Here is a 26,861-nt window from a genome sequence, read left to right as displayed (position 1 = left end):
TCCACCTCACTGTGTGACTCCTACACTCCTGCTGTTTGATCTCCGAACTCCTGTTAGCAGACAACACGACATCTGAGGGCCTGACTTCCAAGCCACTGTGCAGCCCACATGCCCATCCCTTAACACAACCACCCAGCTGACATGGAAGCACTCAGGCGAGAGTGGTTTACATGCAGATCCGTCTGTTCTTCACAGTTGTGCTGCCTGTGGCCTACTTTAACCATAACAAGTTTTCTCTTTATGTGTAACAGCTGAGACCACGCCCTCCTCAGGGTGTGATTAATCACATCCAGCAGAGGACTGAGGCTTAGTGAATGATGAAGGCATGCTTGACTACTTTATGTGTGTGGTTGTGTGTGCTGTTCTCATTTTACATTGCCTCTTGTCATCATTCTCTGAAGAAACACATTTTAACACATTAGCTCCACAGTGCGTTCCCTCATCATGGTTTGAGTTTAAAGTGAGCATTTAATAGCCTGATGCATATGTATGTAAATCAGTGTAAGGGGCATTGTTCTGCACTTCCTAAAGAGCCTGAGAAGCAGCCCAGATTATAAGGTCTTGTGTTTTCTCTCAAGCAGGCGACTCTGGTAAGGATTATGGCTTAACTAGAATTTACACAACAAAGGGCCTGATTTCCTAAAGTGCTGACACAGCAAACCAGCCCTATGCTGCCTTTTCCCAGTCATTGAGAATCTGTGGTACTGGTCATACTTGGTTTTTGCAATGTCTGTCATCTGGGGAAATAGTATCAGCAATCTTTGGGCAATGTTGACAAACGAGCAGTTCTTATTGCAAAGCAAAGCAAAACATAAAGAACTCTGCCAACCAGTCAAGTTGAAGTTTACATCAGTCCAAGTGGACTTTTGTGCCAGACGAAAGGAAATTCCCTTCAGGTGATCCTGAGAAATAGAATGCACGTGAGTCAAAAGACAATTACGAACCTCTGCAGAGAACATAAGAATAACATAGAGAAGGCAGACGTACGTAAGCAAATTTGTGTGTTTTAGTAATTGTTTGGGGATGTAGTGTTTAAGTATTAGTGTGTGAATAAATTAGCACTTTACATGATTGTCTGGTTGAAAATTGTCCATCCATCCATAATCTCTAATAGCTTATCCTGATTAGGGTTGCAGGGTGGCTGGAGCCTATCCCAGCTGTTATAGGTCGAGAGGCGGGGTCCACCCTGGACAGGTCGTCATTCTACATAATGGCCAACACAGAGAGACATACACAGACAGATAATCATTCACACCTACGGGCAATTTAGAGCCACCAATTAACCTAACGTGCCCATACAAGCATGGTGAGAACATCCAAACTCCACACAGAAAAGCCACGGTCGCTCAGGGACACGACCTGCAACCCTCTAGCTGAGAGGTGGCAGGGCTAACAACTCCACCACCATGTTGCCCCGGTTGAAAACTGTCTCAACTGATATTCTGCACATTTGAAGAAAATATTTGATCAGAATTACTATAGACCTATAGATTGTGTTTTTGCAGTCTTTTGTTGATCATGAATACAAACTGCTGATTAATTATTTCCTCTCATGCATGGGCGTGCATGAATGCTCTCTAGTCCATGGTGCCTCTTCAAAATAACAGCAGGTCAAAATGTGCCATGATATTTTTACATGTGTAAAATACTGGGCTGTGAAACTTGGGGATACATCAGGTTGTTTCAGTAAAGAGCATACTGATTACTCTGGTGAAGTTATTTTTCATTTTTCATTTTATTTGTTTGCTATGGCTCTTAAAATAGGAACTAGCTACAACTGTAAAATTCTTGTAGTTTCCTACAACCCTATACTAAACGTGTGTATTTTCTACAGTACAGCTTTACTTATGTCAGTCTCATAATCAAACTCCATGCCAAAATGACTTCCTCCAACCTAGAGATCACATGGTTGCCATGGTGACAGCTAGCATCATGTAAGGGCAAGGAGGCATGAGAAATGTGTAGCTGTGAAAACCCACCACTTCCGTCTCTCTTCTTTCATCTTGAGACACAGAAGCAAAGAGGTTTTCCTTCCCAGCATTCCACACAGGATTACTAACTCTAATTTCTGTAAAAATCACAGCTTTGCTACATCCTTCCCACTCTCTGTGTGCCTGTCTCTCTTCCTCTAAAACGTTCCTACGTTTTCTCAGACCAAAAATAGAATTTTTGATCAGGATTTTAAGTAGTCTGGTCGTCTACATTCCACTGATAAGTACAGCGCAATTCCTTGTGTTTGTGGCTTCGGTCATAGATGGTGAGTTGTTGCAGTGTTTTGAGGGTTGTTGAGGAAACGGCCTGTGTTTTTCTAATTTAATGTTCCCTGGTTTCTTTAGCACGGGCCACATTTCCTGTAAGCAGAACGGTGTAGCAGTGGTCGTGGACACAAATGCCTTATACTTACAAATGATTTAGCTTCATTATCTACACACATTGTCTATTCAGGCTCATTTTGCTCACTTGTTTACTGTGATATCACACCTGAACCCCAAATTGCTTGTATTTGTTGTTTACTTGAAAGTAGCTGTGGATAAATGCAAAGTTGTTAAATGACTAACAAAGCATTTTTTCATAAAGCATTTTAAACCACCCTTATTCACCACAGACGGATTATAAGTACTTTTTATTGATAAAAAGTAACAATAACAGTACAAGTTGTACTGGTGCTGTTAATTGGACTGGCTCTGAAGACAATTCACCAACTCCAAACAAGTCAACTTGACAATACTACAGTATTGTAGGTTCTAACAGGTTAGTTTTTTGTTTTCTTTTGTTTTGTTATGTTTTAATCCCAATCCAGCTCTATTCCTTAGTGATTTATTCTTCTGTGCTCCTCTGGTTGGTTGGTTCCACCCTGTGAGCGTCAGAGGTTATGCTCGCACTCCTCTATCGCTCAGCTCCGCTCTGTTAGATCTAATTAAGAAAACCTTCAATCTACCGTTTGCTGTCTGAACTACATTCTCTCTTGTCTTTCTGTCTCTCCCCAATCTCCTTCTTAACAGCACAGTGCTGAGTCAGTTTTAGATATTACTTTATGATTTTTCATTCTGGTTGTTTCAGGAAGTAACTGTGTACATTTCGTAGACCGGAATTACATTTGAATTTGGGCATATGCAGAACTGTTTAAATTCCATGCACTTACTCGTCTTTTCTTGTCACTTTTACAAAACGTGCAGTCATATAAACAGAAGAATTGTGCTAGCAGGCAGCCAAGTGGCTCTTACATTATAAGCATTTGTTATGAATTTCATTGGAACAAACTGGAATTCAGCTCACATATTTGCGTGAGAGACATCAGACAGTGTGTGGTGCTGCAAGTTTGATGTGGTCCCGATATGGTAGGTTGCATGGCAGCGTTGCGTGAGATGAATTCATACACAGGTGTTCCGACTCACAGCCAAGCTGGATGTTCCCGGATCAGTACCTGCTCTTGCTCAGGATCTGCAGCACCACGATCAACATCTTAACCACAGATTGTCTCTAGGGAGGGGGGCTGGGGGCCTGCATCCAGCAGCCTGCCACAGCAACAGACCAAGCTCCAGGCCTGCACTGTATGATTTGGCAACAAGTCATCCAGCTCTCTTGCAAGCTGACACGAAAGCACTTGAACAGATTTACACATCTCATCCTACCTAATGTATCCAGCCCACTTTTACTTCACTGCACACAAACATGTCAAATATGCACATATGTTTTAACTGATTATTACTGTCAGAACCACTGGGAATGTACGGCATAAAGTGCTATGATAGGATTCTTAGCTGAGAGACAAACAACAATGGTAGTTTAGGTTTAAGAGGCCTTTCTCCTCTACGGGTGTCTGGAAAGATAAGACCCACATCTGAGTGAGTCTTCATGCTCACCTCTGTCAAATAGCCCTGCTGTTTTTCCAAAGAGTTTACCTCTCAGCCAGGTTAGCACGGGAGGGTAAACTGCCATGCCAGACACTTTACATTCTTTGAGACAGCGTCTCAAAACAAGGACCTCAAAACAAATTTGATATGGGGTATATGGGGAGGAAAAGGAAACTAACGGGACAAACAGATTAAAGCCAAAGTCAAGCTGTGCCGTTATCTAACTTGGCTGACATTGATATATTTTCAACATATATAATGTGCCAGTTAAAATGAGGCAATGTATTTATTCGGGTCTGTTTCCAGCTTTGTGAAAGTCATATCTTGTCTTTACAGTCCTGAGGGCGACATGGCTCGCTTTACAGCCCACTGGGTCAGTTATCTGCAGGCCAAGTCCGTCTGTGAGTTCATGATTTTTTTCGAACATGTCCTTCGAGTGTTAGATCTTATCTTCAGAACCCACAGATTACACACATCCGTGTCTCATTGCTTTCAATTTAGAGTAGCTCATATGATGTTTTATAATCTTGAAGTAAGGGTCTAATAAGGGCATAACCCTTTGAGTCCAGCCAATTTGGTTTAATAAAGTCTGGAGTACCTGGCAGCTGGAGTAGTTTTACTGAGAGGACTAAAAACATTTCTTCCAGGAAAATGTAAATGTTCTTATTTGTTAGTTTATTCTAGACTTCACAGTATATTTCATGTGATATTGTACTCTTTGACGTCAAGTATCTACCCATGGCTTTACTATATAGTTTCAGGTCATTGTTTAGTGACCCCACACACAGCTTCAAAGAGTTGGTTCAGTCTCTCTGCTCTCATGCTTTCAACTGCAGCAGCTGTTTTGAGCAAGAAAACCTTTAAAAACTCACTGTGCACAGGTCATCATCAGACAGCACAGGCCCAGTTAGCGCTGTTTGTTGACCAGGTTGCAGCATTTATCAGCTAAAAAGACAAGATTGAACAACATTCAGCAGGTGAACGTTTTATTATTCCATATGAATGTAAAGGTTGCTCTATAACAGCTGCATGTGTAAGAAGTTGATGCCCTGTTGAAGATCAGCATATCAACTTAAAGGGTAATGATATGTCATAGTTCTGTTTACAAGTTATTTTAAAGTCCTGAAGTGATATAGTGAAATAAATCAGATGTTGTATGTTTAACCAAAGATAAAGAGTTGGACTTACAGCTAAATCGGTATTTTACAGTGTTTTATTTTTCTGCTTTTGGCCACGATACCAGCATTGCTCTGGGGACACTGTGTCTCTCTGTTGCTAGTCAACCACTTTGGTCCAGACTGGTTGGATATATTACCATGAAACTTGATCCACATTAGCCCCAGCTTGTGCCTCTCATGCATTACATACTTTCAAGTCACAGTGTGAATAGCAGCACATGGGAACCATTTCTAATAAATAGTTATTTGACAACTAACTCAAATTCTCGTCTCTTCAAGTTGTTCATATGGAAAAACAATCCAGTTCGGTCTTCAAATATAATTTTTGTCTGTTTCTTGGGTATGACAATGTCTTCCCTGCAAAAACAAAGATGGCACCAGGAAATTACCTCTTCTCTCTCGCCTTGCTCAAAAGTAGTGTGCACGGTGTTTGTGTTCTTTTAAAGGACGCAACATAAATATGATGATATTATTGGCTGCAGGAAAATTATATGTGACGCATGTAAATGATTTTTAGTTTCTGTCGCCATCTTTGTTTGGGATAAGTGGAATCTTCCATCCATCTCTAATTAGAAAATTTCATAAATGTGGGAGTGTGAGGGGAAACTGCAGCCTCAGCTATGTTTAGTGCTATTTACCAAATGTAGAACATTAACAGATTAAACTGTGGGATGCGGTAAAAATTATACCTGCAAAAAACATCAGCAGTTTATCATGTTAATGTAACATTTACATTTGAACTTCCAATGAACTGCAGATGAACTTTCCAGTTGATAAAAGTTGTGATCCTATGTATTTCAGACTTTTGTCTGCTGATACTGTTTTCAGATTCTGCTATAGCACAGCTGAAGTCTGTGTTAAGAGAAGGCAGATACATTCCTGAGCAGTGCGAATGAAGTGCAGGTGCCAGTCGACCTACTTTGCCATCAGCAGTGTAATCTGTCATGTTGGCTCTCATCATCTGTCCTCCTTTATTGTCCTCGCTACTGTTTTTGTTGCTGTCTCCCGTTCTGTTTATCCATCTTTCGTATTCTTATCCCTGCTGTCGTTTTTGCACTCATTATTTCTTGCACTGTATCATTTCAGCTTCATTTCACAGCAGTCTTTGCTTCCCTATGCACTTCTTCAGAAAGGAGGGAACATGAGCTTTTGATTATACGAAAGCAGCTTGAATAAAGGAGCTTTTGTCCTCTCTCCCATGCGTTTTCCTTTATAATTGCTTTCTTAGCACACCCAGCTGAGACAACTAACTGCAAAATGCTACAGCTTATGGCAGATTGTTTTACACATACAAATGTTTTTCTGCATGCTGAGCTTTCATCTTAGTTTTGTAGGGATATGTTGTACTGTGTGCTGATTTTATGGGAGCCTAGTGGATAAAGTGATGTGTATTTTCACAAAAGTCAACACAACCCTATACATTTTCCTCTATATCACACTCCTGACATTCATACGTGGTTTTAGAGGTTTCTGTTGATTTAGTAAGGGTTTGCTTGTATGTTTGTTTTATCAGGTTGTACTTATCCAGAGGAGCTGACCACAGAGCGAGCCCACTCTGCAGTGGAGGACATGTTTGAGACCCTCCGAGGTTTGAGCCACACCAGGGATCACCTCAAGCAACTGCGCTCTGTCTACACTGCCAGTGATGGAGTTCACCAGGTAAAAGAAACACAGCCTGCCAACATCAAAACACACTCTTTGTGTTGCAGGGTGGTTTCCTTTGGTGGACAAACCCAACATGTCTGTTGGGTGTCTTTGATCTTTTCAGTTATGAATCATGAACCACATGTACGTCAGCAGTGATTCACGAACACAGCTCCATCAACGTATCTGTATTCCACAACACACCTAAGAAAGTCTGAATCTTTTGTTAAAACTGTATGTTCAGAAATCAGAAAAGGTCTTCTTTGCTTTTGTTCCCCCTCAAGTTTGCGTCACACTGGCATAAAATACATAGGAGTTCACTGTGGTAGCCTAATTGTGTTAAAGCTTATGTAATTCAGAAAAGCCTCTCTATGTGCATCTGAAAGCTGTAGGGTTTTTTTTTTCTTTGGAAGGCAACTTCACAGTCACTGTCCTTCACTGTGATTGTTTGGCGTTTTCAGAAAATTATAGTCCAGGAGCACAAAGGTTAGTTGACAAAAGTTAAAGACACATGGCCACAAATGAAAGAAACAGACAGCAAAGTCAAAGTTGAACTCAAACGAAGGCTTTGCAACTGTAGTGACTGGTCCTTATCTTTTTGTCCCTTTTGTGTTTTTTTACTTGTGGCTCTTGAAAATGTGTTGATTGAGGCATTTATTTTTCCAATTCTGACATAAGTCATTCAATCAAAAACCATCACATACAGTTTTATTCTTACAGAAGCGGTCAAAGCTGCAGGGTTCAACAGGATAATGACTAGACATACTATTTTTAATTTGTTATCCACCTCTTCCAAACAGGTTAAGCAATTATTGATGGATCAAAATAATAATCCACTATAACATTACCCACCATTAACGGCATAAAATTTGTCATTATACACATTATTTTGTGTGCAAGAACTAAGGTAGTGGTTTTATTTACAAGCATAAAAATAACATCTCATCTAACTCAGAATAAGCCCTTTTTACCAAAAATGTTAAACCAATTATTTAACGTGCAGCTATTAGAAATTAAGTTGGACTCTACTGAAAGTACATTAGCCTTTGAAAAAAATATTTTTAGTTTCTTAAAAGGTTTTAATGATCCTAGTAATTTTTCCTCTCAGTGCAGCTGAATGACTGTTAGATTTAATGTCATATTTGTAAAAAATTGTCCGACTTTATTAGTGAATTTTACTTGTGTGTGCATGTGTGCACCCATGTGAAAGTCATTGTGTTTCTGACAGAACTCCCTGTCCCTACTCCTGCTGCATCAAGGAGACGATTCCATTAAAAGAGAGAACAGTGCGATATCTGCCAGCTACTGCCTGTTCTTGACAAACATCAGAAATCCATCCACCTGTCTCAGCATGCATGTCCTCCACAAATGAAGATGAAACCTGTCAGTCAAGATGTCTTCCTCTCATTGAACCTTTTTCCTGAAGTGTAGCTCTCTCCTCCCCTAGTTTCAGAAACAGGCGAGAGATTTTGACATGGGTCAGAACGTTTTATTCTTGCATAACAGAGTATGAAAAGCTTAGTTGCTGATATTATTTGTGCCAGAGGCTTAAATTAGGTCCTGTCAAACAGTGTGTTTGTGTGTAGGGGGATATTATTAGGATTATTATTGGAGGATTATCATTATCTATTATCCATCATCTATCAGTGCTTATCCTATTTGGGTCATGGGGGGCTGGAGCCTATCTCATCTTTCAGGTCTCCAGTCTCTCTCAGGTCCAACACAGAGAGACATACAAAGACACTTTTACACCTATGAGCAATTTCACATTCACAAATTAACCTAACATGAATGTTTTTGGACTGTTGGAGGAAACCAGAGTACCCGGAGGAGACCCACACAAGCTCGGGGAGAACATGCAAACTTCACACAGAAAGGCCGCAGCCAACCGGGGCACAGACCCCCAACCTTCTAGCTGTGAGGTGGCAGCACTGACCACTCAACCGAGGATTATTATTAATTACAGTAAATAGGTATTGTGGCATAAATGTGAATATCGCCGTACCACTGTTGGCTTTGTTTATTCCAATCATCACTATTCAGACTGACCGACAGTACTACACAAACACCTTTACCCTCACATGTATAACCGTTAAAGCTGCATGTGGTCAACACATTTCTGACCATGTCACGCTGTGACTAACTCAACACTGTTGAAATTCTGGGAAAAATATATACAAATGAATGTCTGTGTGACAAGTATTGGAAATATATTAACCGTCAAGTAACAAGACCTTTATGTAGAGAATTGCCCAACTAGGTTTAAGGTTTATTTACCGGCGGTGTCGACATTTCATACACTGATCCGCTACAACAATTAAAACCAACTGCCTAATACTGTGTAGCTGCCAAAACAGCTCTGACATGTCAACGTGGGCAAGACCTTTGAAGGTGTCCTCTCATATAACAGTCAAGCTGTTGTTGTGCTAGTACTTAATACTGAGAATACTGAACATTTTTGTTATTATTTGGCCAGGTTTTAGGACATCCATCTCTGACACCACAAGTTTTCAGACATGGCACTTTTAATATTCTCACATGTATCTGACCAAAACTACCTGTTACTTGATGGATACCATTAGTGAGACGGTGTCTCTTTGATGAAAAAAGTATAAAGTTCACAGTTGACTGATGAAGTATTTAAATGAGATGCATAGTACAATTGTATGATATTTTTGACTGGATTATTTCCAGAGACATTCCAGTCTGATCTGGGCTCTGCACAGTGTGTGTTTTTTCTTGTTGACATGTTGTTTTCCTTTTTTTCATCTCCATGCCAAGAAAACCCGTGGTGGAAACTGATACTTGCGTGTGCGTGCGTGCCCGTGTGTGTGTCTGTGTGTGTGTGTCTGCATAAGTAAGCACTCTGCACATCAATATCATATGACTAATTCTTCTTTTTTATTATGTGGGTGTTTGTGGTAGATAATGAATGGAGTTGCATTTAGCTTTTTGAAAAACAGATGAAAATGGACTGTGCATGATTATGTGTTGGATTGGTGGTTTGTTTGTTTGTGTGTGTGTGTGTGTTATTTAGCCGGAGGTGAATCATTAATGTGTTTACTCTGAGCCTAGTTTGTGCAAGCTGACCCATGTAGAAAAGTCATGCTGTTGAACGTTTTCTGTTAGTTTATATAATTTGTGCTTTATACAACATGGTAGCAGGATATCCCCAGTCCTAATTTGGCTGCTCCTCAGGGACTAGAGGAGTGGGAAGCTGTGAGTCCTCTGTTAAGTAAGATAATTAGTCATACTCAATATTGAGGTGAGAGGATGCCTGTAGGTGGGAGCACCTGGATGCATTAGCATTTGGACAACATATATATGTGTGTGTGTGTGTGTGTGTGTGTGTGTGTGTGTGTGTGTGTGTGTGTGTGTGTGTGTGTCTTCAAAGTTTTTATCAGCAGTTTGGTAGATGTGGTCTTGATTGTTTGGATGTTGTCAAAGGAACATCCAATGGGAGATTATTCGTATACCTCACTCACATTTTGGCATAAAGGCTTGATATCACTAACCCAAGTCTCATGTTATCTGGTGTTTCCATTACTGGAAGATATTCAGCCTGACTATTTAAAGACTTCTAATATCCAGTGTTACTTTTCTGAGCCCTTATTGTTCTCTGAGACAGCAAGCTTCACTCCCATGAAAGAAGAAAAATCTGCCTTGAATTCTTGAGCCCCGAGCTTTCAGGTCTATAAATGGTACATTCTGCCCGGAGTAGCTGGGCAGAAAAGGCTGACTCCCTGTTAGGGAGACGTTTTTTTTCCTACAGATTACCTTTATATAATATTTAAAGTCATTTATGAGGCTTTAGCTGAAACTGTGCAGTTCAGCCGCTACATGGACAATGTTTTGTTTGTCTGTCAAAGTGAGAAGTAAAAAAGTAATGAATTGTTGTCACTGTGGCAGCTCATAATTATGGAGCAGTGAGGCTGTTTTTCAGAAGCAGGTTGAATCGTACAATGTTGTCATTATGTTTATTTTCATAGGAAAAATGACTTGCATGAAAACACGCTGAAATATGATCGACTCAATGTTCACCTGTTCTTTTCTTAAACATCAACACTGTCTAATCATATTCTATAACCAGGAAGAACCCAATATTAGTTTAACAATGATTATATCATAATGGTTTTATTTTTAAAAACCTTTCTTGGTAAATTCCCCCTCTTCCTCTGTAATTTTCTTTCCTGGATTTCTTCATCTAATCATAACTTTAGATCACAAAACACGTATCTTTCCCTTGTAGTGTAGTGTATGTTTTTATTTTGTGTGGTATAAATCTGAACCTGTGCGTATCTTGGCCAGCTCTTCCTTGCAAAAGAGGCTCATAATCTCAATGGGACTTATCTGGTTTGATAACATTTGAAAAATTGGATCTTTTTGTTGACAGCACTGAGAGAAAAAAACACGAGCGTCTAAGACTTGCAGCTATTGCAGGTATTTTAGATTTTAAGTATCCCCTCATTACCTGCTCACTATTGGACAAAGTGCTGTTTTTAGCCACATCCAACAGTGCAGATTTTTGGTCTTGATTACAGCTGTTTTCAGGCTCCTCTTCCTGAAGTGACTCATAAGTGAGCATGGCCTGTTTGGGCGAGCAGAGCCATTTATAACTCTAGTGTGTCTCACACCCACAGCCATTCACACAAACATGCAGAGGCTAAATGGAGGGCATTCTATAAAATGCACACAGGCGGCAGCAGCTCTTCAATATATACTGTGTATATATATACTAATTGTGTACTGTAGAATTTCACACTTGACATATCACGGTGTATAAAAATAAAGCTGTTATGATTGCAGGTGTTTGGATGTTAACTACCTGTGGTGTTTAAGTTTGTTGTTTATGTCTTACAGGCAACTTATCGTCCTTTCCTGCGACAGATCCTGGAGGAAGTCTTCCTCCCTGACAGACATGAATGCCCTGACATCGAGCACATGTCTGGAGGCCTCACAGACCTGCTGAAGACCGGCTTCAGCATGTTTATGAAGGTCAGACATCACTCACAAACAAACACCCAAACACGACAAAACCGACCATCTCCCCACTGTAAACAGCACTGCTTCTGTTGCTTGAACATGACCTGGTTTGACAAGTGGCTAAGTAAGCATCCCGTGTTTGAACACATTATATATGCTGCATTTATACTAGGACAGTTAATCAAAAGCCTTAACATTTCATTGAGTCTGAATAATAATGATCATCACACACATACAGTAATTGCAAACATTGACAGGTAACTGATTCTTCCATCAGAAAATGAAAAAGCATAAAACAGGCAGTCGTGTGTCTCTCCGTGGAGTCACCAGCTGCTTCTTATTACTTAAGAGATTTTTTTCTGCCATCTGGCCAACAATCATGATAGCTGGACATTGAACTCTACAGCCAAGTCCAAGGTTTTTTTTTTTAATCTGCTCCACCCTGTTAGCCCCCAAATAGAACAGCGCATCAGAAGGTATTACTAGAAAAGGTCAGACTTCTATTGAAACTCTTGGTCTTTGCAATCTGACACCCTTTTGTGTCCCCCAAACACCTGGAGTGCATCCCAAGTGTCTCACGAGCATCGTTGTGTCCCCTTACTTGCATCTTTTCCTTTCGTCTTATTCTCTTCTACCAAAGGTGAATGGAGGGACGCAAGGAAAAGACGCAAGAAAGGAAGAAGTGAGGAAATATGTTTTATAGACATGAGATGTCCCTTCCTATAAGGTTACCATCTGTTTCTGTTGACGGAGTCTATGCAGCATCAGCTATCAGGTGGACTTAAGAGTAACCATGGTGATGTTTGTCATTTATATTTGTCCATATAGACAGTGTGCAAATAATTATTAAGATGTGCACCTAACATTTTTTTCCCAATCTGTGTGTGTTTTACAGAAATCTATATGTTATATGTTTTTACTGTGTTCATAACAGATAACCCCACTTGTAAATGTTCTTCACTTATCAGATATGAGCACAGGAATAGCAGCAACGTTTTATAATTGCTGGTCATTTGCATTATTAAGTATTATGTTTGTAAATTCATTATTTAGTAGCATAATCCAGGTTAAATAATATGATTATATTTGATAGCCCTTATAATAAGTTTTTTAGGTCACTGTTCTTTTTTGAACCAAATGTTTTAGACAAATATAAATGAGGTAAATAGATCACATCAAACTGTATTTCCAACGCACAAGAATTTTCAACCTCGTGACTGAATAATTGCCATGATGACAGACAATCAAAATGCATTATTTGAACATATCTTCCTGTCCAGGTCTATATTAATGAGAGTAGAAAATAATAGAAAAATCTTGCTAATGACTATCAAACTAACAGTCAACATAGATCCACAAACATTAATGAGGTGGTGGATCAGAAATCAAATGAAGCCTGGGAGTGTTAAAAATGTTCTGGTAATATTGTATTTCAGTTAAAAAAACAAAAAAGCAAAGAACAACCAGTGAGACTTAAGATGCATCCCTGGTCACATCGTCATTGGCCCTCTGCTTCCGATTTGCTAGTTGCTCACAGTTCGTAGCTGGTGCATCATCTCTATTCCGTATAACTGGTCAAGTGGTGGCGCTCTTGCTGACTTTTTCGTCCTGCCTTAATAAATCCAGAGAAAAATGGCTTCCCTGGACCAGAGGTGACCCGTAAATGTCCAGTGCTTTATAAATGGCCATATTGTGGCACTGTTGGTGACCTTGAATATGTCAGTGGATGTTGATGTTGCTGTTTCCAGTACACACCTTTTAAAAGCCATGGATAACCTTTAATGTCAATAAAATTAGATCCATCCATCTCTCCACTCTTTTTATTTAGCATCTCCTATGCATCATATTCCTTTATAGTCCATAAAGTAGACTTGTTTGAGAACCATAAATGCACATGTCCCTTAAATCTGGTTGTTGCATTGGAGAAATAAGGCAGAGTTTATCAATGGCCCACTCCTTCAGGATTTTGGTGAATCTAAACTACAAAAAAGAATTGTTGAAAAACAAATTCATCCAATGTATCTGAAGGGCATCCAGATATGACATGTAGCATGTTTAGTGTTGATTAGATAATATCTATAGAGTACAGAGCAACAACGTCACATTTTGAAATATTCTACATGGCTGCAGGAAAACAGACATGTTCCTGAATTTGTTGGATGTTTTGTAAAGGTTGCTTCTAAGCTTCCGACTGGGTGGTGTAGCGGGGTTTTCCTTGAAAAACAAAGTAATAATAGAGCACAGTTAAGCTCAAATTATGAGGAAGCAGAAGCCTGATGTTAGAACCTAAGGTCCACATGTTTTAAGAAAAGGGCATCAGTGCTTGCAGGAAAAGTTACTAAAGACAATTCACACTAACTACAGAAGATGCATTTTCCTATTGATTAACTAAACCCCAAAATGTTTCATTAAGATATTAAGAAGGTAGCAGTCTAGTTTAATTTCAAAAGGTAACAAACTATTGAATGTACCTTGTTTTCCAGCATTTTTGGTCATAAAATGTGATCTGATCTTCACAGAGATCACAAATCTGGAATCACACACTGTGTGTATATCTGTTGTTACTAGTGGATCTTTTCTTCAAATTATTCAGGTACTTATTCCATCTTTTGTTTGCTTTTAAGTTTTGGATCAGAGGGTAAAACCAGAATTTTGGGGTTACACTAATATTTTGGCTAAATGTTTTTTCTGCAGACATGTAGTTTTAGGCCTGTTGGTAATGTATATTCACTGCGGGGCAGATCACTATCGACAGTCTGATTATCCCACATCTGGGGCTGCTTAAAATGATGAGTCCCTGGGGGCAGGACTCAGACTGGTTGTGTAACCATGGCCTGCTTTTACACAAATTAAGAAACTTGGCTCACAAACCACAAACTCAGACAGACTGAACCTATAAACCTGAACTTGAACATTCTATAGGAGCACAGCGCAATAAAAGTTCTATTTTTAAACACAGGGCCTACTGTGTAGTTTATATCATTAAGCATACTGGACCCTGACGTCTGGATTATGACCCACTGACAGCGTCTGTAGTGTTGCTTAAACTGTCATTTGTAATCAAATTGTGTGTGCGCTGTGTGCCAGGTCTCGATTTGGCTGCTACTCCTTCAGACTTTAAGTCAGATATAGTCCCGTGAGCTGTCGCTTAGTATAGAGCAGGGGTAGAGGTAAAACAAAAAGAGAAAATGCGCTCAACTAAAGACAAAACTGAAGGGTTCATTTAACTGAAGTCAACATCCATGCACCACAATGGTAGGTTTGCACATGCAGATTCACAAGAAATATTCCTTTATTTATGTCAGCAAGCTCATATTCACAGTCTTTCCCACTGTGGGTGTGCAAACCTATCTCCTTTCTTATGCATAGAGCAGTGGTACTTTATGGTGAGTGGAGCATAGTAGCCAAACAGTACCAATTTGTGTTTCCCTCCCGTCTAGTGATGAGTCGCGCTACAATATTTAGCGTCTTTTGTTGTTGTTGTGTCCGTGTCAGAGCAGACTAACATCACAGAGAGACAGACAGGCAAGAAGACATAAAAGAGCTCCTTTTCACAGCATAACCACTCTGAAATAAACTACTACTCAAATGGTTTTTTGGGGGGACTTTTTGTTGGATCAAGGGTCAAAGGTTTGAGTCTAATGATGGAAATAGTTTAAGTGTTTTATTTATTTATTTAGTTTTAAGTTGGTCTGTATGTGGAAAATCTAGACCTTGGGGACAGAGCAGCTGGGAACCACTGATCTACAAAAAGCAGTTAGCTTTTTTGCAAATAATAACATTAAGGTAATTGAATGGGTGGTTATATGTGGTTGTAAATGTGCATTTATCATCAGGCATTAGGATACGTATCCTGCACCTCACTTACACTTGGTGGGCACATTTCAGCCTACGCCTCTTTACTACATGCTTCTACAAGCCCCTCCCTCTTCACCTAACTCATGGCAGCGCACATGGATCAGACACTCACGGCTGTGGTGCATCTTTGGATGCAGCAAAAAACACAAGAACGCTTGCACACATAGTTGTCTGTGATGCCACAGAATCATGTCTCAAGTTTCAAAATATAACATGGGCAGCATACTTAATAAAACTGTTCACACATATTTTTTTTTTTTTTTTTTATTGAAACACGTGTTGAATCATCTTCAACACACTTCACCCCCACCCCGCTGGTGCTTCACGTGTATAGCCATCCTCACCTTGGGTCCGCCCCCTGCAGCTCTGATTGTTTTGTTAGCATTCACAGGCTGCAGATGTGTCCTGGTTTCTCCTCCTCAGCCAATAGCACAAAGTCATCACTCCCTGGCAGCCAATCACGCTTAGCAGAACCACCAGAGTTTACCCTGTTGTTAAAATTCATCTTTTTGTATAAGTGTGTGTTAATAATGTATTAGGGAGCTTCCTCACACAGGTGATGTCCGCTAACATGTCCATGTGTCAGCCATCATAACACCAGGGTGAGAAGGCACCATTGGTTTAGCTTTTTGTGCAACTGCAGTGACCACTCCCATCACTCTTACCAAAATATTACAGGTGTCCAACTGAGCAGTGAGCCAGTGACAAGCCACAGAAAGAACCACGGTTAATAATGTGGAGAGGAAATGATTAGGGGTCTATCACTAATCTAATTGTTTATGACAGACTATTGTAATAATAGGGAATAGTGTCAACACTTCAGATGGTCCAAAAATACACTGACTAATCACAATTTCCAATTTTAACTTCAGGTGAGTCGTCCACATCCCAGCGATAACCCTCTGATCTTCCTGTTCCTGGTGGGTGGAGTCACACCCTCAGAGCTTCGTCTCATCAAAGACACGGTCGCCACTCACAAAACAGGGACGCAGGTGAGCCAGAAGTAACTTACTATCAGGTGACTTACATGTGCATGCAGTAAGTAACGGAAAGAGTCATGGCGCAATACAAATTATTCATCGAGTGTCCTATGGTGCCGCTTTATTCGAGCAGTTAATCTTTCAGATTGTGCCAGTGGGGTTGAGGTAAAGAAGGAATTGTTTTTGCTGAACCTGTGTAGGACTTGAGTGGGTTGTTTTTAATTGGTAGGCATATTGTAGAATTAAGTAAAATATTTCTTCCACTATAGACACAAGGTAGCAGAAAAATGTTGGATGGAAATCAAAGCTGATGGAGTTTTTGTTGAAATTTAACTGGAAGTTGAGTCATGTCCACTGGACTTCTTTCCCGTTAGTTGGAAATGTTTCGCTTTTTTTGTTCTATTTTTATGACTAAAGATGTTTCCGTGAACTAAGAGTTTGCTGCACTATTTTTTGGCCATTACACAGAAACTACCACTCATTTTTTCTGGTTAATAATATAGCTCTTGCTGTTTGGTTTCCACATTACTACAAATGTATTTTTAGGCTGCTGTTACATACAGGGAAGTGATGATTAAAACACATTGAATTGACTTGAATCATCTCTTTAGCTGTGGAAAAGGTTTTATCCATAGCTAAAGAATAAAAGACTGGTAGTAAAGAATGCGACTTGATGAACAAACGTAAACACTTGACCTACATCCACAGGTGGCTCCCATCACATGTAAAGGCAAGAGCATCATCTATTCTTTACATTCACCAACACAGTGATTTCATACATGAGATGTTGTGTCTGCGTTTAAGTACTGACTACATATGTAGTCAACACTAACATGCATCAAATGCAGGAAAATGCGTTTTCTCTAAATGTGAGGACGAGGGAAGTCAGCCTGGTTAACGTGGGTTTGTCTTAATAAAAGGCTCTGAGAACGAGGCCAGGGGCAATGAAAGGCCTTGCAAGGATCAAAGTCCTCCATCTGTAATCGAAAACACTGAATAAAGACGAGCTTATGTAATGCTGGGCCACACACACACTACTCTCAGGAGACACATAATAACCTTGCATGCACATGCATGCTTAACATGCTGTGTATAAGCAGGTGTGTGGGTGTGTGGTGGCTAATTTCTATAGACCAGACATTCATGAAGAGTTATGCTAAAAACAAACTGCAAAGTTTTGGTGTAGCGCTTGGATAAAGTTCTTTGGAAACCGCCTCACTCTGCCACTACAAACAGGCCTGTTGCCAATTTTAGGCTCTGACTCAGAGTTAAAGCAACACTGCCACAAAGAAACACAGCTTCTCTGTTATACAACATTAGAGCAACATGGCTCTTATTCTAACTAATCCACAGATCAGATGTAGCTCTAAAATCTTCTTCATGTGTCATTTAGAAAGAGAAAATGTATTGTAATCTGCATCCATATAAATGCACTTTGTTGTATTAATGGTTGTGTCGTGCTCAGAGCTCACCTCCTGCAGACTTGACAGGTGAACATAAAATGTTCATACTGTTCTTTGCATAGGAAAAAGGCTGCACCGCTTGAATTACCAGCTCTCACAAATAAATGTGAATAACCATTTTAGTCCTTATATGAATAGAGTGGCTTTTGTTTTCTATGATGCTCAGCTCTGAATAAGCACCAAGGTCACATTTACTTTTCAGCTATTGTTATATACAGCACAGGTCAAAGGTTTAGACAAATGCTTTGGTTCACGCTTTATCTTGAAATAACTATGAAATAACACATTTACATTTAAACCTTTTAGATTCTTCCCAGAAACGGTTTTTCACACTATTGTTACATAAATTGGTAATGGGACACATAAGGTTACCAAATATGCTGAGCCACTGTTTTCCAGCTCATCATAAACTTGCTTTAGGCAGGTTTAGTTAGGGTGAATGTGGAGGACATCTGCTGCAGCAATCCTTCATTCTCTACTCTAGCAGGCTGTGTCAGGCAAGAATCTGGTGACACGATAACGATCATAATACGATACAATGTTTTGTGATATTTTAAGCAAGGTCATATTTTCCAATTATGTTGTTATCTAATTGTTATGCATAAAAGATGAGTGAAATAAACAGGGGTTTTTTTTGCAGTCAGAGCAGCAGAAATTCAAAATATCTATCTAGTCCCCACTGTATGCCACTACATTTTGCATGTATAGTGGTAATTATAATTATTAGTGTTTTTGAAAATTAATGAATTTTGACCTATAGTGTACACACTCCATCCAGCCTTTAGACGCCCTCAAACTTTGTTGTCCAATCACATTCACCTCACCTTCCCTCAACTACACACTTGTTCCATCTTTTTGTATAAGTGTGTGTTATCAGTTTTCCCACTTCAATAAATCTGCCACTTTCACCTTCTTCCTGCCTGATCGTCAGTTAATAATATGATTATTTAGAAATGAAGGCAATAATCAAGCTTGCACCAACTAAATAATTTAAACATTAATATCAAGCAAATCACTGTAATGTTTGTGTTTGTTTCTTTACACACAAGTGATGTCTTATAACTTTATGGAGTGTATTGTCCTCCGCTCTAGGTATTGGTTCTGTCCACCAGATTACTGAGGCCAACAGACATCCCTGAGCTGCTCTTCGCCACCCAAAGGCTGTCTCCTGATATCGGTATATAATAGGTCATCACATGGAAACGAGCGTGTACATGTGGAAGGACACATGCACCACAGACATTCATCAGACACTCATCAGGTGCGAATCAAGTAATGAGATTCAGTGTTAAAAGCTGGAAAGTAAGTGGAAACCTAAGAAAAGAATATTCAAACGAAACAACATTCCTGTTGTGTTTATTCGCTTACTAGAATAATTATGAAGCAAACTGTAAAGAAAATTTACATCATAATATGTGCATTTCAGGCACTGCTTGCATCAAATGTTAATATTAATAAAATCTGTTTTTCCCAACTCACGTGTGATGCTGTTTCTTTATGGGCAAATACAGTAAATCGGGTTCAGTTGTTTACCGGTTTTACCTTGCTCTGTTACAATCAGGCCTTAGGTGTGAAGTCATTACAAGTGATGGTGTGAACGGAGGCCTGCTGTTCCGATGCAGAGAATACACAAACCGTGTTCGCCTCTAGTGTCACCTCCCCTCATCATATGGTGACAAGAGCAGAATAATTAATGTCATTTCAGTGTCTGCTAAGGCCAATCAGTCACTCACACCTAGAGGCTGCCTACACCCCACTGGGCCCCCATGCACTCGTTGAAGTCTTTATTCTATGCAATGTGAATCACCTCCACAAGAGCTCGATAATTTCATCCACCTACACCAACTCTGAATCACTCAAGTCTCCCACTTTTTCATACTGGTAGAAAAATTCAGATTACAACATGATTCACTAGGTTTTGAATCAAACAGCTAAACATACACCAATTAGGACCATTTTAAAGTGCCTAATAACTGTCTTTAACTCATGGGAGTTTTATATGAATCTAATGAAACAAGGTCAGCTCTGAGAAAACATGAACTCAATTTTTTTCAAATTGATTTTCCAGGATGAGAGAGCTCAGGGTTTTTGCTTTAGAAAGAAACACTAAGTTGTAACTGCACAGTCATGCTGTCCTCAGAGCTGTTCAGTGCTGCTGCTATGAAACCATTTTATGAGAATGTGGGTCAGATCACCTTTTCTCGTGTGCGTCATCTCCATCAGTAGTAGTGGTACTTGTCATAGTCTTATGGAGCCACTTCACGTAAACTCAGTGATTAGTGAACACTGTCATTGCTAACAATGTTTAGGCTACAGAAAATATAGATGTGTCGTCTGTGTGATGGTGCCTCCAAAAAAAAAAAAAAAAAAAAAATTAAAAAAAAAAAAGCGCAAAGACATTTCAAATTCAAAATCATTTTATTGTGAACAAAGTAAACACATAAATAGAAGGCCCTTTGGACTATTCCCTTTATAAAGTGCATCAGTGAAATTAACTGCCATATGCTACATACTGTGTCTGCTGCCCCACTACAGTCCCAACCCCACCTCACACTGTCATGCACAATGATGCTGCAAAAGATAAAATGCAAATATTGACAAGAGACCAAGTACACAAAGCTGCACAGAGCCCTGACTCAAGTGGCTGGTATAATAATAGCAGCCATCAGCTTCGCCGTGTAGTGGCAGTCAGAATAAAAGGCTGCCATAAAGGGCAGCACAGCTAAAAATAACACAAGTCTTTCAGGGACTCCTTCATGTTGCAAGGAGCACTTGATTTATTTTATATGCTGATAGTCTGGACAGCCTCAAGTGGGCCGTCTGTGTCCTCTTGCATCTTTGCTACACCTCAACAGATGAGCACTCTCTGCTTCTCCTAACGGTACTTCTCAGGACAGACAACTGTCTGAGGTTTTTACCCCTGTTCACATTCATCTGCCTCCTGCTACATAGAACCTATCACAGTTCATCTCACACCTGCTTTCTACAGCAGCACAGAAACAAGGCTTCAGAGAAGCATGAATCTTTAATACTTTAATAGTGTGATCGCTCTGGACCACTTGTCCAACTTGTTGCCCTCACACGGAGGTGACAGTCCTGACCTTTGCTGACAGTGCTTGCTTGAATCGCCTCTTCAGATCTTGCATATTGGGAGATTTTGGCCTGGGAATGAGGGGTGATCGCCTCTTCTCCGTTGCAGCACTGGCAGAGGTGTTTGAGGAGCTGGAGGCAGGCGGGGGCTGCTTGGCTAACTGGCAGCACAGCCTGTGGAAAGCCCCGTGTACCTGGCTGTAGTCCTCACTGGCAGATACCTCATAGAAGGAGCAGCCTAGTGTTCCAGACAGCAGAGGGCCTTGCTGGGAGTCAACTCGCCTCAGGTGCAGCAGGTCTGCCTTATTGCCCAGCAGGATCACTGGAGGCATGTTGGCACCACAGGCCCGAACAACCAGCTGATGCAACTGATCAATCAGTTCGAAGCTGCGCCGGTCCGTCACCGAGTACACCAGCACCACTGCATCGGCCCACTGGATTGAGCAAGTCACGTGGTCAGATAGACTGATGCCATTATCTGTCATCTGGGGGGAAAGGAAAAAAGATTTGTAAATACACAGATTAGCCAGTATAGAGAGGCATTAGAAATAACTCAGATTCCCTCTCTGACTTTCTGCTACTAATCTGAAGTAATGACTGGAATGCTGACTGGAGCAGAGAAAAGCTATTAGGTTACTTCTCCAGAACAGAGAGTAGTCAGTGACTGAGGATCTGGATCTCGATCAGGGTATCATATAACCTGGCACCAGACAACTATTAGCCCAAATGAGATATTAAATGACCAGACAATGGAGGACAGGAGGAGACACACACACATATCTCGGTGTTGGACTGTTGCCCGGTCTAAGAAGCTAAGATGATCTTAACAGCCACGTAATAAATTAGATTATATCATTATAGCATGTTATTAAATTATCCCTAGCGTTAAGGAGATTTTGATCTCAGCTCGGTTACTTTAAAGTCAGGGCACGGACATAACGGGATCTGGGGGGTCTGTCTGGGAGCTGAAAAAGCGGATCTTACCTCTGCACCGGGGGTGTCCTGAACCTGGATGGTCACTTGCTCTCCGTCGACCTGGACCTCTCTAGAGTAGAAGTTACCTGCACGCAGAAAGGATGAATAAACGATGTTAATACAAATAGTTTGGGGAGCAGTTTTTCACCCTAACGCACAGGATACATGTGTATTAATCCGGAACTCACCAGCATTTCTCTCGTAGTCTCCAATGAAACGCCTCGTCAGAAATCTCACCACCAGCGCTAAAATTGAGAAAAAACAATGACGGGAAATTAGTCACTGAATCGCTGCAACACTAGAACAAAACGTATCAGCCTGAGACTCCGCTGTGTGTAAAATATATTCGCTTACCTGTTTTCCCAACCCCGCTGCCTCCGATCACGGCGATTTTAATGACCCGGTTGGGGACCGAGTATTCCGAAGCTGAATACTCCGCGATGGTCGACATGTTCTGAATAAGACGCATCTTCCCGCTTTTCTGTTCTCTTCAGTCCGTCCAATAAAGCAAAAATACAGCAGACGTTTGACGGTGCTAATGGGACGAGCTTTCCGTTCAGATGGGTGAAGTTGTTCGTGCTTTCAGCAGAGCAGACAACACACCGCAGTGAACCGACTCAATACTGCTGGAGAGCAGCGCGCCACTTTTATAGCGCCCGAGCGGTGGTCCCATCTGATTGGCCGTTGGTGACCCCGCCTTCCCTCGTGCTCCCCCGCCTACACGTGGAGAGAAACGCTCCTGCAGCAGGTGGGTCCCGAGCTGGGGGTCCTGACAAAACACGCTTTCTTTCGGCACAGAAAACAGATTTTCTTCACAGTCAATGCTGCCATGTAATTATATTGTAATAGAAAACAATATAAATGTCACAGAACTATAATTCTATGGTGACATATGATGTCAACGTCCCTTCAAATTAGCAACAAATATCCTGCCTGAACCTGTGCGGTCCACAACATCCTGAAATTCCTTTTCCAGTTCCAATTATCCTTCAAGCTTTTTTCCGAATGCATGAGTTTAGTGTGTGAGTTTTTGCATTTTTTTTTTTGTGGTGCATCTATCTGGGATGTGGATCAGTCCTTTTCCTGGTTTTGTACTGCAGCTTGTGTCTTGTTCTGACATGCCCCCTAAACTTGTGAGTCCTCTACACAGGGGGTTAACGACTGCTGATGTTGCGCAATTCGCCCCCTGCACTCACACATATGTGACAAGAAATGGTGCGAACCTTCATGCCGAGCGGTCGCGTTCAGGAACGACACAATATGTCTGTCAGCCACTTTTTCAGTTTTTCAGGGTTTTTTTTGTTGAGATTTCACAAACGTCAGAAAATGACAATTTAGTTCAGCTGCTCTACTCCAACACTTCTCTGATTTAACCTGTATCTTTGTCCCGCTTTTTCTGCCCTCTCCCTCACAGACCCCACAGGCCTCCCTCTCCCTCCATCTTTCATTTGTGCTCATGTAATCAGAGGTATTTTGGCACCCAGTCCGTGTGTGATTATGGTCTGGTATGTATTTTTGATAAGGTTGCCGATGACAGGCAGCTGCACTAAAATATGAAATTAGTGCCCAGAATTCATGAACAGACACAGTTGCTAGTTGCACACACACACACACATACACATAGCTGTCCCTTTAACATATCCACAACATTACTCCACCCTGGCAGCATTTGTGGAACAGCGTGCTTTCTTACTAATAGCGAGTATAATAATTTGCAATACTATTTTTACTACTTTTACTATTATCAAGCTGCAAGCTCTGGCCATCTCGAATGAACGTTAGGTGTCATCGTTTTGTGATCTAAGCACACGCTGCACATCATTTGAAACACAGAAAGGTAAAAGGCATTAGGCTTGTTCCCCTCCTCTAGCAAACACACAGAAGGCGTGTTGTGACAACAAAGGGAGGATGCTTGTGGAGGTGTTTTTCTCCTGTTATTCTACTGAAGAAGAAGGATTTGAGAGGCAGAAATAGTGAATGACTCACAGCAGACGTCCAAGCAGCAGGTTTTCATAATTTTCTTGCAAGAACTGAATCCCGAATTGTGTGGTTTGAAGCCTCAGCCATATGACTAAATGTAAATGTAATACATTTAAGAGCAAAGACACCAAACCCATCTTGCCTTCTGCCTTTGAGGAAAGCTGGAGGTAAATTAAAATACCTTTGAATGAATGTAGACAATTCTAACTACATCAGAGCATAGCAGGGTCTGCCTGGGATCAGAGTGTCACTCACAGAGAGGTGACAATAGATGGTGAGAGAGGGTAAAACGGGGGTTAATCCTTTAACTGGGGTGGGGACAATTGTCAGCGAGTATTCGGGGTATTCACTGCAAGCCTAGGAATGTTGAGTTAATTGGGGGTTGGCCGAGTGAACGAGGGGCAAGTGAAATCTTTTCGCAGAAGGATGTCCTTGTTGACACAGAAGTGAGGACAGATTTCCCAAGGTGGCCTGCTTTTTACAGTAGAGCTGAAAAGAGGCACACAGCCATCACTTGCCCTCGGGCCTGATCCCACAAAGGACTGTCATTTGGGATATCAGAGACACGGGGGCAGCTTAGATTCAACCCTGGGGGCAAACTTCATAAGCCACGGTCATGAGTTTATCAGCATCATGTTAGATGTTTATCCTTCTTTTTGCCTTTAATCATTGTCTACAAAGATGATTATTAGGAGCCATTAATGAGCTCTTTGACTTCATTAATCCTGCAGTTACATCAAAGCTGCGTGAAACTACAAAACAAATTTGCATGGTAAATTTGGTCCAACAAGCCGGTAGAAGTTTTATATTCATATCAGTTGAATATTATTATTCATAAGCTGAGAAATAACAGAATGTAATGCAGGCATCATCATATTTCACTGTAGATGCACAACAGCAACTCTGAAAAGCAGATCTATTCACCCACATTTTCGTAGATCTCTTCTTGTTTACAGTGCATTTGCATTTCCACCAGCCAATGGAAATTGTTTGGCCTCCCAGCACAAGCGGCTCTAGGCCCACAGAAAGGAAGAGAGGTTGTTTTTCTCTTATTGAAATGTAAACCTTGCAACATGTTCAACCTTTTGCATACCGCTGAATGTCAACAGTGGTGAAGAAGGGGGTGGCAGTTGTAGGTTTTTTTGTTGGGAGGGGTGGGTGGGGGGGTGATATGGCACTAACTGTGAATGACAATAGTCCTCAACACCACCACCTCCTCTTCTTGATTCCCCATCTCTTATTCATGCTCCCTGTTGTCCTTTTCATTCCACAGGGGTTCTCTTGTGTAACACAGGATAAATGGCTTCAACTCCAATTCTGAGATGTAAAGTGCACATGTCAGTCCCGAAGCTGTTGGTGTGCACAAACATGTACAGCTGTGCACATGAACTAAAAATGGTGCTGTTGTAATAACAGAGGATAGGGGCGTTTTCGTCTGGTGTGCATGTGACCCTAGACATGTGTATTTAAGTTAAGACTTTAAAGTCTGGGATGATCCTGTTTTTTCTGATCGAGAAGTTGTTGGTTTTTTTTTTTTTTCACTTGCAAAACCTGTTAGTAAAACTGTAGGCTCGCTCAAACAGTGCATTCGTAGCTGTTTTTTTCTGTCCCTAATGAGGTGTCTGCATTGTCCAAACTTCTTAAGGCGTTTTGGTCAATAGTGATACAAGATCTCACCTTCAGTATTAACAAAGACATTTTTTGCAGGCTGATGGAGAAAAAGACATTGCAACAGGGTTGGGAGAGACATGAGTTTTAATTCATAGCAGTTGATTTTGATGCAACATCTGCACTTTTTTTACTGTGGGTAGTGTAAACAAGTGTTATCATCAGCACAAAGTTTAAGTTAAAACAGTAACACGCTTAATTGCACTGCATCCAGTGGACAATAAAAACAACAGTATACAGCCAAAATGTACAAAGTCATCTAATAAATTCAAACAAAGATTTAATCTGTAAAGTGGAGGTGGATAAATGGATCTTCAGAGATCTGTGTTTAAAATCATTTCAGCCTCATTCAAAATTTTCTCACTGTTGCTCAGACATCTATTGTAACCAACATGCAAATGTCTTTATTTTTATTCTATTTCTAAAAACCTTGGGAGCCGAGTGGTAATGAGATTGAACCATTAAGTAGTATGACAGAGGCACACAGACGAGGACACTCTGCACCAGACACATCATGTTGGGACACGGGGTTCAGTGGTTTAGATTTATGGTTTGGGGCAGTGTCTGTAATTCAGACTCCCCCCCCCCACTCCCCCCCGGGGCCGTGACTGTTCGTCTAGTCTACCTTAGTGCCGAGCCTGACCGGAGCTGGAGGCCGAGTAAGGTTCACCGTAGGGTCTCTGTGTTGGTTTAATATAGACAGACGGTTTCCTTGGGGGCTGATTCTGGGAATTGGCTGGAGTCCTGATTTGTAGATGTGGCTGTTGAGTGGGTGAACAGAGTCTGTTTCAAGAACTGTAAAAATTGTGTGAATTTCTGGTCAATGTGGGCAACAAGGAGGAACATGATGTGTGATCCAGATGTTTTTGTGGTTCTATCTTTGCCAGGAATCACAACTCACAGCCACTCCAAATGTCATCGCTCAGTCAAATACCGTTATCAGTTTGCCATCAAGAGCATAGATATGAGGTAGTAAGGTCCCACTCCACCTCCTCGTTGACTCAGCAGTCAGTTATCATGTCCTGGAGCTTCAACATCATGCTTTGTGTGTGGAGCATGTCAGATTAGGGCACAGAAATAGCTCAGTTAGGTTCAAGGAAAGGTCATAGCTTGGGGCAGAACAATTATGTACACAAGCAATAATGATTGTTGGTATAAAACAGGTAACGGACAGCTGTCTCCCATTTG

The 26,861-nt window shown here is 40.9% G+C and overlaps 2 protein-coding genes across 2 annotated transcripts in view; one reads left to right on the top strand and one right to left on the bottom strand.

Annotated features, from left to right (window-relative positions):
* The window catches only part of scfd2 (sec1 family domain containing 2), a 76,668-nt gene extending 57,234 nt beyond the window's left edge, over positions 1-19,434 (top strand). Inside the window, exons 6-9 of the mRNA XM_067513489.1 lie at positions 6,546-6,691; positions 11,537-11,671; positions 16,390-16,509; positions 19,053-19,434. Coding sequence (XP_067369590.1) covers positions 6,546-6,691; positions 11,537-11,671; positions 16,390-16,509; positions 19,053-19,145 — 494 coding nt within the window. The 3' untranslated portion in view covers positions 19,146-19,434. The remainder of the gene's footprint in view (positions 1-6,545; positions 6,692-11,536; positions 11,672-16,389; positions 16,510-19,052) is intronic.
* A 973-nt stretch (positions 19,435-20,407) lies between these two features.
* rasl11b (RAS-like, family 11, member B) lies at positions 20,408-22,664 on the bottom strand. The gene is made up of 4 exons (XM_067513490.1): positions 22,380-22,664; positions 22,214-22,270; positions 22,035-22,111; positions 20,408-21,535 (listed from the first exon to the last, which is right to left on the bottom strand). Exons 1-4 carry the CDS (start codon positions 22,492-22,494, stop codon positions 21,038-21,040), a joined length of 747 nt encoding a protein of 248 aa, XP_067369591.1. The 5' UTR covers positions 22,495-22,664; the 3' UTR covers positions 20,408-21,037.
* Between the last annotated feature and the right edge of the window lie 4,197 nt (positions 22,665-26,861).

This window comes from Channa argus, chromosome 8 (genome assembly GCF_033026475.1).
Source record: "Channa argus isolate prfri chromosome 8, Channa argus male v1.0, whole genome shotgun sequence".
Taxonomy (NCBI): Eukaryota; Metazoa; Chordata; class Actinopteri; order Anabantiformes; family Channidae; genus Channa; species Channa argus.
Note: the sequence above shows the minus strand (reverse complement) of the source record. Positions and strands in the feature narration are given on the sequence as shown.